Source organism: Saimiri boliviensis, chromosome 8 (assembly GCF_048565385.1).
Source record: "Saimiri boliviensis isolate mSaiBol1 chromosome 8, mSaiBol1.pri, whole genome shotgun sequence".
NCBI lineage: Eukaryota > Metazoa > Chordata > Mammalia > Primates > Cebidae > Saimiri > Saimiri boliviensis.
In genome coordinates this window covers 86,789,375-86,802,407 of record NC_133456.1, presented here as the reverse complement: position 1 = coordinate 86,802,407, position 13,033 = coordinate 86,789,375, and the positions used below count along the sequence as shown (strand labels likewise).

The 13,033-nt window shown below is 42.5% G+C and overlaps 1 protein-coding gene across 1 annotated transcript; it reads left to right on the top strand.

Moving 5' to 3' along the window:
* Nucleotides 1-1,026: 1,026 nt before the first annotated feature.
* On the top strand, nucleotides 1,027-1,586 carry LOC101048319 (peptidyl-prolyl cis-trans isomerase A-like). Its single transcript, XM_010337845.3, has one exon. It carries the CDS (start codon nucleotides 1,027-1,029, stop codon nucleotides 1,519-1,521), a length of 495 nt encoding a protein of 164 aa, XP_010336147.1. The 3' UTR covers nucleotides 1,522-1,586.
* The last annotated feature ends 11,447 nt before the right edge of the window (nucleotides 1,587-13,033 follow it).

Genomic DNA, 13,033 nt, shown 5'->3' with positions numbered 1-13,033 from the left:
CTCCATTAGCTTACAGAGTTTGGCCTTGGCGACTGCAAGGTCTAATGGTCTCAGAAGACTGCTACCCAAATGGAAGGAGAAAAGCACTGAACCAGAGGTGAAAAGTGATAGGATGAGAAATCCTGCTCTGCTACGATATGGCTCTAGGAATGTCCCTTAGTTCGCTGGTCCTTAGATTCCTCATCTGCGAAATGGGAATTTAACACGAGCTGACCATGCAAGGTTGCTGGGATAATGAGTGTGAAAAAAGTCTTTGAAATCTATCAAGTGTCTTCGGGGTAAGAACCAGGCTAGAAATGTACCTGCCTAAAGGGCGAGGGAGGTAACATAATTGAGCAAAGCAGGCCTATAAGAACTCTCCCAATTATATCAGTTAGCTATTGCTGCATAACAAATCAACTTAGTGGCTTACATCAACAATGTATATTACTTTTCACTATTTTCTGAGTTTTCTCAGCAGTTTTTCTGCTGGTTTTGCCTGGGCTCCCTCACATGGTTCCATTAATTTGAAAGATTGCCTGGGGGCTGGGCTCATTTAGAATAGCAGAGCAGCTACTACTTGTTGGTTAGTGTTGAATGTTGCCATGTAGGAAACTGGGCTCCTTGTTGCCAGCCTATTTTTCTTGAAAAGTCAAAAGATTTGTACGTGTGACTGAATGGATGTGTGTGTATAAATCTTTGATTTTGAAATATTAACTAATTTTTTAAGGGAAAACATCATGTGATTCTACAAAACATATCTATGGACTAGATTTGGGGCTTGGGCCACCAATTAGTAACCTCCATGTAAAGTAATGTTTCCTGCTGGTCCTTACATTTGTGTCCATTCTACTAGGTTTTCCTCAATTACAGGGAGCCATATCTGGCTCATCTGGGCTCTTTTCCTTAGTCCTGGTTTTTTGAACAGTAGTTCTCAAAGTGAGGTTCCCCACACCAGCAGCATCAGCATCACCTCCAAATTTGTTAGAAATGCACATTATTGGCTTTGCAGACACCGCTGCTGCCTGGAGCCTTGTATTATCAGCCATGGTCAACCCCACCATGTTCTTTGACATTGCCATCGACAGCAAGCCCTTGGGCCGCGTCTCCTTCAAGCTGTTTGCAGACGAGGTTCCAAAGACAGCAAAAAACTTTTGTGCTCTGAGCACTGAAGAGAAAGGACTTGGTTATAAGGGTTCCTGCTTTCTCAGAATTATTCCAGGGTTTATGTGTCAGGGTGACAACTTCACATACCATAATGGCACTGGTGGCAAGTCCATCTACAGGGAGAAATTTGATGATGAGAACTTCATCCTAAAGCATACAGGTCCCGGCATCTTGTCCATGGCAAATGCTGGACCCAACACAAACAGTTCCCAGTTTTTCATCTGCACTGTCAAGATTGAGTGGTTGGATGGCAAGCATGTGGTCTTTGGCAAGGTGAAAGAAGGCATGAATATTGTGGAGGTCATGGTGCACTTTGTGTCCAGGTATGGCAAGACCAGCAAGAAGATCACCATTGCTGACTATGGACAACTTTAAAAAGTTTGACTTGTGTTTTATCTTAACCACCAGACCATTCCTTCTGTAGCTCAGGAGAGCACCCCTTCACCCCATTTGCTCACAGTATCCTAGAGTCTGTGCTCTTGCTACAGTTCCCTTTGGGTTCCATGTTTTCCTTGTTCCCTTCCATGCCTAGCTGGATTGCAGAGTTGTGTTAAGTTTATGATTATGAAATAAAAACTAAATAACAAAAAGAAAAAAAAAAAGAAATGCTGATCTCTATCCCCAGCATGAAGTATAGCAGGTGGGAGACACTCAGTATTGAGCCGCACCCCAGACCTACTGATTCATATACTCTAGGGATGAAACCGAGGTATCCGGAAGACTTCACACTGGTTCTCAACCCTAGCTAGGCACTGGAATCACCCTGGAGAACTTCATAAAATATCAATGCCAAGGTACCAGCCACAGATTAAGACTTTAATGGTCTGGAATGCAGCCTGGACTTTAGGATTTTTCCTCATTTTTTTTCTAGTCAGTCTCTTGCTTATCCAGCCTTTAGAATTTTTAAGTGACTCTAATTTGCAGCCATGGGACTTCACTTGGACCTTGAAATTAGGGGAAAAAAAAGAAACTGGTTGAGACTCTACATATCTCTGGGGAAAAACACTGGGGAATTAGAACATTAGGAAAGAACCCCATTTTATTTTTTTATTTATTTGTAATGGAGGCTTCCTCTAGGTCTTCTTTCCTTGAACTTCAAATATATCAGTATTTTGGTCATTCCCACAAAGCACAGTGCACAGGAATGAATGCAATTCAATGCTTTTCACAGCTTGTCTTCTGGAATTTTGTTCTCTCTCTCTCTCTCTCTCTCTCTCTCTCTCTCTCTCTCTCTCTCTTTCCCTCTCTTTTTTTAGACTATAGTGCAATGGTATGATCATAGCTCACTGTAACCTCAAACTCTTGTAGGGAGGGATTCTGCTTCCTCAGCCTCCTGAGTAGCTTGGAATATAGGCACACACCACTGCGCCTGGCTAAATTTTTACTTTTTGTAGAGATGGGGTCTTGCTATATTGCATAGGCTGATCTCAAACTCCTGGCATCAAGTGATCATCCTGCCTCAGACTCTTAAATTGTTGGGATTACAGGCATGAGACACCATGCCTAGCTGAAGTTTATTTTATAATTTTTTAAAAATGTTGTTGGGAGAGGGAAGGAGAAAAAGAGAACAAGATGGGTAGAATGTATATATGCAAGAAAAGGGAGGGCCACATTCTGAACAAAAAAAAAAACAACTTGAGCAAAGGCTGGAGGTGAATTCTGCAAGGGGAATTTAGAGAATGAGGAGACCATCTGACCTAAGGCAGAAGATATGTGCTGAGAAATGGAAGTAAATAAACTCAGATAGGTGGAATAAGAGTCTTACCTCAAACAGACTTCAAGAAGACAACAGAGAGTATATTAGAGTTCTCCAGAGAAACAGAACCAGTAAGATGGAGATATCTCTATACATGAATGGGCTCATGTAATTATGGAGGCTGACAATTTCTCTCTCTCTCTCTCTCATTTTTTAATATAGACAGAGTCTCACTATGTTGCTTAGGCTGGTCTCGAACTCCTGGGCTCAAGTAATTCTCCTACCTTCCACTCCCAAGGTACTGGGATTACAGGCATGAGTATGGCTGGCTGACAATCTCTAAGAACTGCAAGGTAAACTGGAAAGGCGGAGACCCAGGTGAGCTCACGTAAAGAAGCAGGAAAGAGCTGATGTCTCAGTTCAAAGTTAGTCAGTCAGGTGAAGTTACTCTTAGACTTTGTGTTCTACTCAGGCCTTTAACTGATTTTATTAGGCCCATCCACGTGAAAAGAGCAATACGCTTTTCTCAGTCTACCAATGTAAATGCTAATATCATTTTTAAAAGACACTTTTACGAACACACCCAGAATAATGTTTGACCATATATCTGGGTACCCATGGCCTAGTCAATTTGACACGTAAAATTTATCATCACAAGGAATATGGACTTGTATCTGTGGACTAGCATTTCCAAAACTCTACAATTCAAATGTCCCCTACAGAAGTCATGTTGAAATTTAATTGCCATTTTGATGAGATCAAGAGGTGGTACGATAAACAGGTGCTTAGAGAATCCCTCGTGAATAGATTAATGCTGTTATTAGTGAATTGGGTTCCTGATAAAATGGGTAAGTTTGGCCCAGTTTTCTCTCTGTGTCTTGCATGCTTGCTTACCATGCCCCTTTCCGCCATGAAATAATACAACAGGAAGGCCCTCACCCAATGCCAGTGCCATGCTCTTGGACTTCCCAGCCTCAAGAACCACGAGCCAAATAAATTTCAATTATTTCCAAGTTACCCAGTTTGTGTCTGTTACAACAACACAAAATAGACTAAGACACAAAATATAGTTTATGAAGACCTAGGCCAATACTCCACCAAAAAAGCTCTGTGAAAATACATGTCTTGGAAAACACTGCATATTGAGGCATATTAACACATCAAAGCTATGAATCATCCTGCAGGAAAGAAATGGTTTATAACTTTGTTAATTCTGGCATTTGATCACAATGCCAGTTTTTTTTTTTTTTTTTTTGAGATGGAGTTTCGCTCTTGTTACCCAGGCTGGAGTGCAATGGCACGATCTCGGCTCACTGCAACCTCCATCTCCTGGATTCAAGCAATTCTCCGGCCTCAGCCTCCTGAGTAGCTGGGATTACAGGCACGCACCACCATGCCCAGCTAATTTTTTGTGTTTTCAGTAGAGACGGGGTTTCACCATGTTGACCAGGATGGTCTCGATCTCTTGACCTCGTGATCCACCCGCCTCGGCCTCCCAAAGTGCTGGGATTACAGGCTTGAGCCACGGCGCCCGGCCAACAATGCCAGTTTTTTACTTAACATCTATTAATCTCCCATGGAACTAAAGTTTCACATAACATACTTTGGGAAAAGCTACTCTAAGCTGCTAGAAGATAATATGGATTTAGAATGTGGAAAGGGACATGAAAACAGGATTTTAGTAAAATAAATTTGACAGTAGTGTACAGTGATATTAAAGGGGAAGAGCCTAGAAGCTGCAGAGCGCATACCCTCTACTGCAGAGCTCAGCTAGAAAGCTACTTTAGCAATCCAGGTCTGAAGTGATATAGGATTGTACTTGGCTGGGAATGAGGCAGAAAAGGAAGATAATGAGCCATTTTATGGAAAAGTACTTGTGCATATAGATTCTAAATACAAAAGAGTAGTAGAAAACTCCAAAGTTTGGGGCTTGGTAGGTAAAAGACTAAATGGCCACCAAAGGAAAGTCTAGTTCAGGGGCAAAATGTGATATGTTCAGTTATTGATATGTTGGGTTTAGAATCGTGGTAGAAAGAGGTCTGTAAGAAATATATAGCCATTTTTGGAATTATGAGACTTATGTGAGAGACATCAAAACTATAAATCAATTTGGGAATCACCAGCATAGAGATGGAAACTAAGTCATAAGATTAAACTCTTACTCTCCTCCCCATTTCCCTCAGCCAAGTCAACCCCTTCTCTTTGTAAGTGGCTTCATTTTCAGGGGCATGCTTCTCCAACCAGCCTTGGGTCCTCTTGATAAGACTCAAAAAGCAGCACTTTTAATTATACTCATTCCTGAACACAGCTCTGTGCTCTATAGTGGTAACTATGCACCATCAGCAGGAAGTTTACAAAAATAAGCCCCGGAGGGAGTTCCTTAGATATACAAGGAAAATAAACTTAGGAATTTTATCACATTTATGGAACACAAGTCAACTATGGAGAGAAATATTCTGCTATCCTTACTACATACCAAACCACTGGCACATACCCTCTATTGCAGAGCCTTAATATTATATAATTCCAAAGCTGAAGGTAACCAGACACAGTAGGTTTTAGATAAATTTCACAAGCTAAAAAACATGCACTCTTCTGGAAGCTTGTACTTATGAAAATATGTTTGAGCATTGTCAATCAATTCTTCAAGGACTTACAAAGAGACTTCTGTGTACTTAGCTCTGAAATGATCCATAGTCTTTTCCCTTCTCCTACACACTGAACCCCTGGAGTTGCATAGTCCCATATTTAAATTCTAACTCTCAGCCCTATGGGCCTTCTGGTTACTTAACTGCCTTGGGCCTTGGTTTTCTCATCTACAAAAATTGGATAAAAATATGTTATTCATGTGTTTATGCATTCATTCAGCAAATACTTTTCAGCTCCCACTTAAGACTATACCAAGTCTTGGGTACTCTCACAGTGGCAAAAGAAGCAGGCATGGTCCCTATAGACAGGGAGCTTAAATCTTAGAGAGTTTAAAAAAAAAAATCAAATAAGCCGGGCGCGGTGGCTCAAGCCTGTAATCCCAGCACTTTGGGAGGCCGAGGTGGGTGGATCACGAGGTCGAGAGATCGAGACCATCCCGGTCAACATGGTGAAACCCCGTCTCTACTAAAAATACAAAAAATTAGCTGGGCATGGTGGTACGTGCCTGTAATCCCAGCTACTCAGGAGGCTGAGGCAGGAGAATTGCCTGAACCCAGGAGGCGGAGGTTGCGGTGAGCCGAGATCGCGCCATTGCACTCCAGCCTGGGTAACAAGAGCAAAACTCCGTCTCAAAAAAAAAAAAAAAAAAAAAAAAAAATCAAACAAAGTAATGTATGCAAATTACAAGGTACAGTGGTTCATGCATAGAAGACACTCAATAAACACTAGTTCCTTTGTTTCCTATAGATCAGAGCACATAAACTCAAGTGTCTATGGTGGCCAACATAAACATGTGCAGCAGTGGGGGCTGTGGCAATGTGATATGGAGAGCTCATGACTTCATTAAAGGGTAGAGACACTTTCAGCATCAGCTGATTGTTTCTAGAAGGGGATGCAGATGAGTGTTCTCCCAGTTTTTAAAGAGAAGCAGGAAATATCTCTATATTTAAATGTTGACAACTGATTTCAAACTATAGGTGGGCCAAAAAAAAATACATCTGACCTAGGGGCTGCCAGTTTGCCACCTCTATACAAGCTAACCCAAAAGGCAAGGTACTCAGATAATTCCCAGTTTTCAGGGCTCTTTGGGGCATGATGCAGGAAGACTAATGGACCCTCAAGTAAAATCCTTATTTCACTCCAGCTTGGTCTCAATCAATCAGACTCTCTCTTCATGCTCTGCTGAAACAGGAACCTGGAGTGACAGAATCATTATCACCAGAGGAAAGAAAAATCTCACCATGGGTCATCAGCTTGCATTATAGAAATGAATATAAAGGCTAGACAGGAGGAAACGATGAAAAGGGACCCAACAGAGAGCAGTGAAGCACAAGCAGTTCAGGCACCAAATTGTGCTGATCCGATTTAAAGGTATCTACCACACGGACAATCACAAATACAGGGGGAAGATTCTGTCAGCACTTTCAGGTGATATTTTCTAGGGTGATATTCACTGATTTTACTGCTTCCTTTGTCTCTGACTCATTCTTTCCAGTTCAACCTATTTTGTTTATAGATTTAATATCTGGCACTATTCCTCCAAAGAACTCATGATTTCCCTCTGTGCTCACTCCCCCCTCCTGCTTCAGAGCAGGCCAGATGGAAAACCAAATAATAAACAGTGACAGATGTAAAAAGATATGGATATTTGTATTACTTTGGTTTAAGGCCCCAAATGAAGCTGGCCCAATAGACTACAAGAATGGAGCTGCCTCATCCCTTCCAGAAAAGTCTAAGCATTATTAACTCCAATATTTACCTGGCTTTATAAGCTCCAGTAATTATAATTATGCTAGAGACTCACATGCCCTCCTTTAATGTGTTTCTCTTGTTCAGCCATAGAAGGGTAACTGCGGATTCCATGAGTCAGAGACGACCCTGACAGACCTGAGTCATCCCAGAAGTCCATCATATGCTCTTGGAAAGCCGACATTCAGTAGTGTTTTTACTTGTTGGGAAGATCTGGAAACAATAAAATGGGTACCCAGCCCCATTTCTTTTTTTTTTTAATTGCATTTTAGGTTTTGGGGTACATGTGATGAACATGCAAGATTGTTGCATAGGTACACACTTGGCCCCATTTCTTGATGTTCACAGGACACAAGAGCCCTGTGGAAGAGCTGCTGGACTCCGTTTGCAATTGAGATATACAACCCTGTATGATGCACCAGGAGTTCCTTTAAAAAAGAAAAAGAAAAAGGCTGATCTATTAGAAGAGACAATGGGGCCCCTAAAAGAAAATCACCATGAAGGAAGGAATCTGACATCCTGGGCTGCCATAACAAAATGCCATAGACTAAGTGGCTTAAGCCACAGAAATTTATTTATTTTTTCACAATACTAGAGGCTGGAAGTCCAAGATCAGGGAGCCAGTATGGTTGGGTTTTGGTGAGGGCCTTTTTCCTAGCTTGCAGAAGGAAAGTGTCCTCACATAGCAGATAGATTGAGAGAGAGAGAGAAAGAGAAAGTGAGAGAGAGAGAGAATGGGAATCTTTCTCTTCTCTTTTTTTTTTTTTTTTTGAGACGGAGTTTCGCTCTTGTTACCCAGGCTGGAGTGCAATGGCGCGATCTCGGCTCACCGCAACCTCCGCCTCCTGGGCTCAGGCAATTCTCCTGCCTCAGCCTCCTAAGTAGCTGGGATTACAGGCATGCACCACCATGCCCAGCTAGTTTTTTGTATTTTTAGTAGAGACGGGGTTTCACCATGTTGACCAGGATGGTCTCGATCTTTCGACCTCGTGATCCACCCGCCTCGGCCTCCCAAAGTGCTGGGATTACAGGCTTGAGCCACTGCGCCCGGCCGAATCTTTCTCTTCTTAGAAAGCCAGAGTCCTACGTGATTAGGACACCAGCCTTAATACCTCATATAACCCTAATTACCTCCTAAACACTCTCATTCCAGATGGAGTCACATAGCAGGTTAGGGCTTCAGTATATGAATTTGGGGAGGGAAGGGGAACACAATTCAGTCCATAGCAGCAGGCTACAGATGGCAGCACGGTGTGCCGAAACAGTTGCCTGATTATCACTCAATCTAGTAGGATTTTCTTCCTTACCTTCCATACTCAACTGCTCCTTTGCTATGGGAAAGAAAAGTTTAAAGCATGAAGAGAAGACTGTGTCCTGAGGCTCAAGAGCTCAGCTATAGGAGCCTCCCCTGAAATAAATATCCAGGAAAAGGAAAATGTTTCCCAGCTGCTTACAGCTGTGACAGAACACTGGAGATCAGTATTCTGCAGGGGAAATGTTGGGAGAAGAGGTCAGCAGCCACACAGGCTGTGTTGTGGTACCTCCCTGAGCAGGGTGCAGGTGAGCACCCAAAGGAGGCTGGCAGACAACTTGGTCAACAACTTGGGCCACTGACTGCTATGTTCGTTTGTTTGTTTTATAGAGATGGAGTTTACCCATGTTGGACAGGCTGGTCTCGAACTCCTGACCTCAAGCAATCCACCCACCTCGGCCTCCCAGAGTTGGGATTACAGGTGTGAGCCACCATGCCAGGCCTGGGCCACTGATTTCTAAACTGACTAGGCTTTCTAGTAAACATGAAGTATGGCTGTAAATGTCACATCTGTTTTCACCAGTTGGTAAGGCCAAGAGACATTTGTGCTATTGGCATTCTCCTATCACCCTACAGATGACCGACTCATAGAATCCTCTTGTCTCAAATTGCTTGAGAATCTAGATACAGTCTTTACCAGTACTTTGCTAATGGTAACTTTTGCCAAAGTTTCAATTAAAAGTCAAGTAGGAAAGCTAAAAATCAGGCCAGGCACAATGGCTCATGCCTATAATCCCAGCACTTTGGGAGGCCCAGGTGGGCAAATCATCTGAGGTCAGGAGTTCAAGACCAGTATGGCCAACATGGGGAAACCCATCTCTACTGAAAATATAAAAATTAGCTGGGCATGGTGGTGCATGCCTGTTGTCCCAGCTACTCAGGAGGCTGAGGCAGGAGAATCGCTTGAACCCAGGAGGCGGAGGTTGCACTGAGCCAAGATTGCATCACTGCACTCCAGCCTGGCTGACAGAAAAAAAGGGAAAGAGGGAAGGGGAGGGGAAGGGAGGGAAAAGGAGGGCTGGGGAGGGGACAGAAGGAAGAAAGGAAGGAGGGAAGGAGGGAGGAAGAGATTTTATCCAATGGAAATAGCATCACTTGTTTAACCAATCCCCTACTATCTTTCTATATCTCCTAATATAAAAAAATACATATTTGTACATACATCTTTGTACATATTCATAATTTTTTCTTTAGGACTGAAATTGCCAAGCCAATGAGGATAAATATTTAAGACCTGTTGCCAAATACTCTCCCAGGAAGGTCTTATCCGATACTTCTACCAATAGAATGATCATTTTAATGTACAAGCCAGATTGTGACCCAAAGACTTGGAGAGCAGCTTCAGGTTTAAAAACAGAAAAGCAGTCCAGGCATGATGGTTCATGCATGTAATCCCAGCAATTAGGGAGGCCCAGGCAGGAAGATTACTTGAGGCCAGGAGCTTCAGACAGGCCTGGGCAAAATAGAGAAACACCTGTCTCTGCAAAAATAAAAATAAAAATAATTAGCCCGGAGTCCCGGAGTGGTAGTCCCAGCTACTCTGGAGGCTGAGGTGAGGGAACTGCTTGAGCCCACCTGGAAGTCAAGGGTACAGTGAGCCATAAACACACCACTGCACTCCAGCCTGGGTGAGAGAGCAAGACCTCATCTCAAAAAAAAAAAAAAAAAAAGAGGTCACACAGTGGCTCACATTTGTAATCCCAGCACTTTGGGAGGCCAAGGAGGGCGGATCATTTGAGGCCAGGAGTTCAAAACCAGCCTGGCCAACATGGTGAAACCCCGTCTCTACTAAAAATACAAAAAAAAATTAGCTAGGCAGAGTGGCGGGCACCTGTAATCCTGGCTACTCAGGAGGCTGAGGCAGGAGAATTGCTTGAACCTGGCAGATGGAGGGTGCAGTGAGCTGAGATCATGCCACTGCACTCCAGCCTGGGTGACACAGCCAGATTCCATCTCAAAAAAAAAAAAAAAAAAAAAAAAGAGAGAAAACAGAAGGGCAGAGAAGACCCAGAAACAAGACTGTCATAGTCATCTAGGCTGTAGTGCCTCCAAGCACAGTATGGCCCATTAGTCTTCTGAAAGAACCAAGAAAAAATTTTGAAATGCAAGTTCTTTAACACTTACAGCAAATGCCGAGCCAGGGACTTTCGTTTTTACATATGACTAAGTCCTTAATAGCTTCCTTCATTAATTATTAATGGTAATTAAAATTTTATATTCACAAAAAAAAGCACTGTTGTGCCAATTATTGAAAACTGCTCTTCACAGAAAGTTTGGCAATAATGCAAATTTCTCGCTGCACATATGAAAACATAGGTTGCTGGAGTTCTCACAATTTTCAAGGATTTTTTTTTTTTTAGTATATTACAGTGTCACGTTGTTTTTCTATTTTTAAATTTTCTATTTTTTATATTTTTTAGAGATTGGGTCTCACTCTGTCACCAAGGCTGAAGTGCAGTGGTGAAATCATAGCTTACTGCACCCTTGAACTCCTGGGCACAAGTGATCCTTCACATCAGCCTCCCAAGTAGCTAGAGCTATAGGCACTCGCCAGTATGACAGGCTTGTTTTTCTATTTTTAATCATTTTATGATTAAACGTGCTATGATGTTGCCATTTTTGGTTGTTATTTTGTTCCTCTTTCATTTTTTATTTCACCAAATTATTCTCCCACCAGAAGTGAAATGAACAGGGTAGGTATATTTTGGGGTTTTCTTGACCCAATTAAGTGAGCATGTTCAAGAACTAATGGTCTATATGCCTCCAAATCTCACTACCCTGAGTCTAGGTTTGTTTCCTAGATTTACTACATTGGCTAACTCATAAGGAGAGCTGGTTAAGTTACTGCCTAAAAGATGATCAGATGCTTGAAGGGAGGAGTAAGAATAGAACAACTAAAAGCAATTTTGAGGAAAGGTGACAAGGAGGCCCAAAGACTCACTCTCCTCCCAACTCCGTTGATTTGTTTGTTGATTTGTTTGCTTTTCAGACAGGGTCTTGCTCTGCTGCCCAGGCAGGAGTGCAGTGGCGTGATCACGGCTCACTGCAGCCTCAATCTTTTGGATTCAGGTGAGAGATTTAGCCTCCAAAGTAGCTGGAACCACAGGTATGCACCACTATGCCTGGCTAGTGAGCAGGCATAAATCTATGTATAATTTTTTAAATAATAATTTTTTTTATTTGTAGAGACAGGGCCAACTTGCAGTTTCTGAAACACTGGTCTTACGATACAGAAGAATATATGCAGGATTCTGCCAAATATCAGCAGGGCTATGAGGTCTGAGCTACCAATGAGCCTAATCTAAGCATAAACAAGGCTTTGTTGAGAACTACATTAATACTATTCCGTGCTTGGCACAAGCTACTCAGCCACTGACCTGCAGATTCATACTCCTGATTAGAATATGAAAGACTAGCAGAAAAGAGGAGACAGATCTTCCTATATGAATCACTATTCAGGGAAATGGAGACATCTGTACAATTGATTCTGAACAATAGGTTCAAAGCTTCTTATTTTCCCATCTAGCCCTAGGAAGTCATGTGTTTAAAATGTATGGGATTTACCTTGACAAACAAAGCTTATAAAAGGATGTGGGAATCTGATTTCCACCAGCCCAGCTTGCACTTCAACAGGGATTCTGTAATGTTACCAGCCTGAGAAGGAACTGAACTACTAAGTAGTACATTTCTATTCCCTTACGGAGGAAAAGAAGAGAAAATTGGCTAAATCAGTACTACTTGATTTTGTTCACATTTCTACTGCCAGGAGTATCAACGTTACTCATGAACAGGCACTAGAAACACCCACACACTCACAGACATGTACCATCAGGCATTTGTTAGGCTACAAACTAATGAGCTTGCCATTTTCAATAATCTAGGCTCCTCGTTAAAATATTCAGTAACACCAGAATTGGTGTTCACCTCAACAGTAGAATTTTGTGTGCAGTACTAAGTCAGCTATGAATCACAAGTAGTTATATTTCATCCAAGACAAAGCTCCGAAACCTTTTCTCTGCACATTCTCTGTGTTAGGTGAAATGACATCTATGAGGGTCCCTGGCAGACCACAGTAAGGATAGCAGAGAATATGCAATAACTAAGGAAAAAAGAAAAGAAAAATGGGACAAGAAAGTGAAAAGAAGAGTGGAAAGAAAAGGGAGACAGACTAAAAGTAATCAATCATTTAAAAAGACAAATGTGCCTCTGGAATCTGTGAACCCCAGTCAGCGTTGCATCCCCAGCCTGCCGCCACGGCCACCTATAAACTGTTGCTGATCCTGCATGGTGGGAGCATGCTGGACCCGGAGAACCACTTTAGTGGCTGGCATGATACTGACCTGAGCCCAGAGGGCCATGAGGAGGTGAAGTGTGGCAGGCAGGTGCTGTGAGATGCCAGCTATGGGTTTTACATCTGCTTCACCTCAGTGCAGAAGAGCGTGATCCAGACCCTCTGGACAGTGCTAGATGCCATTGATCAG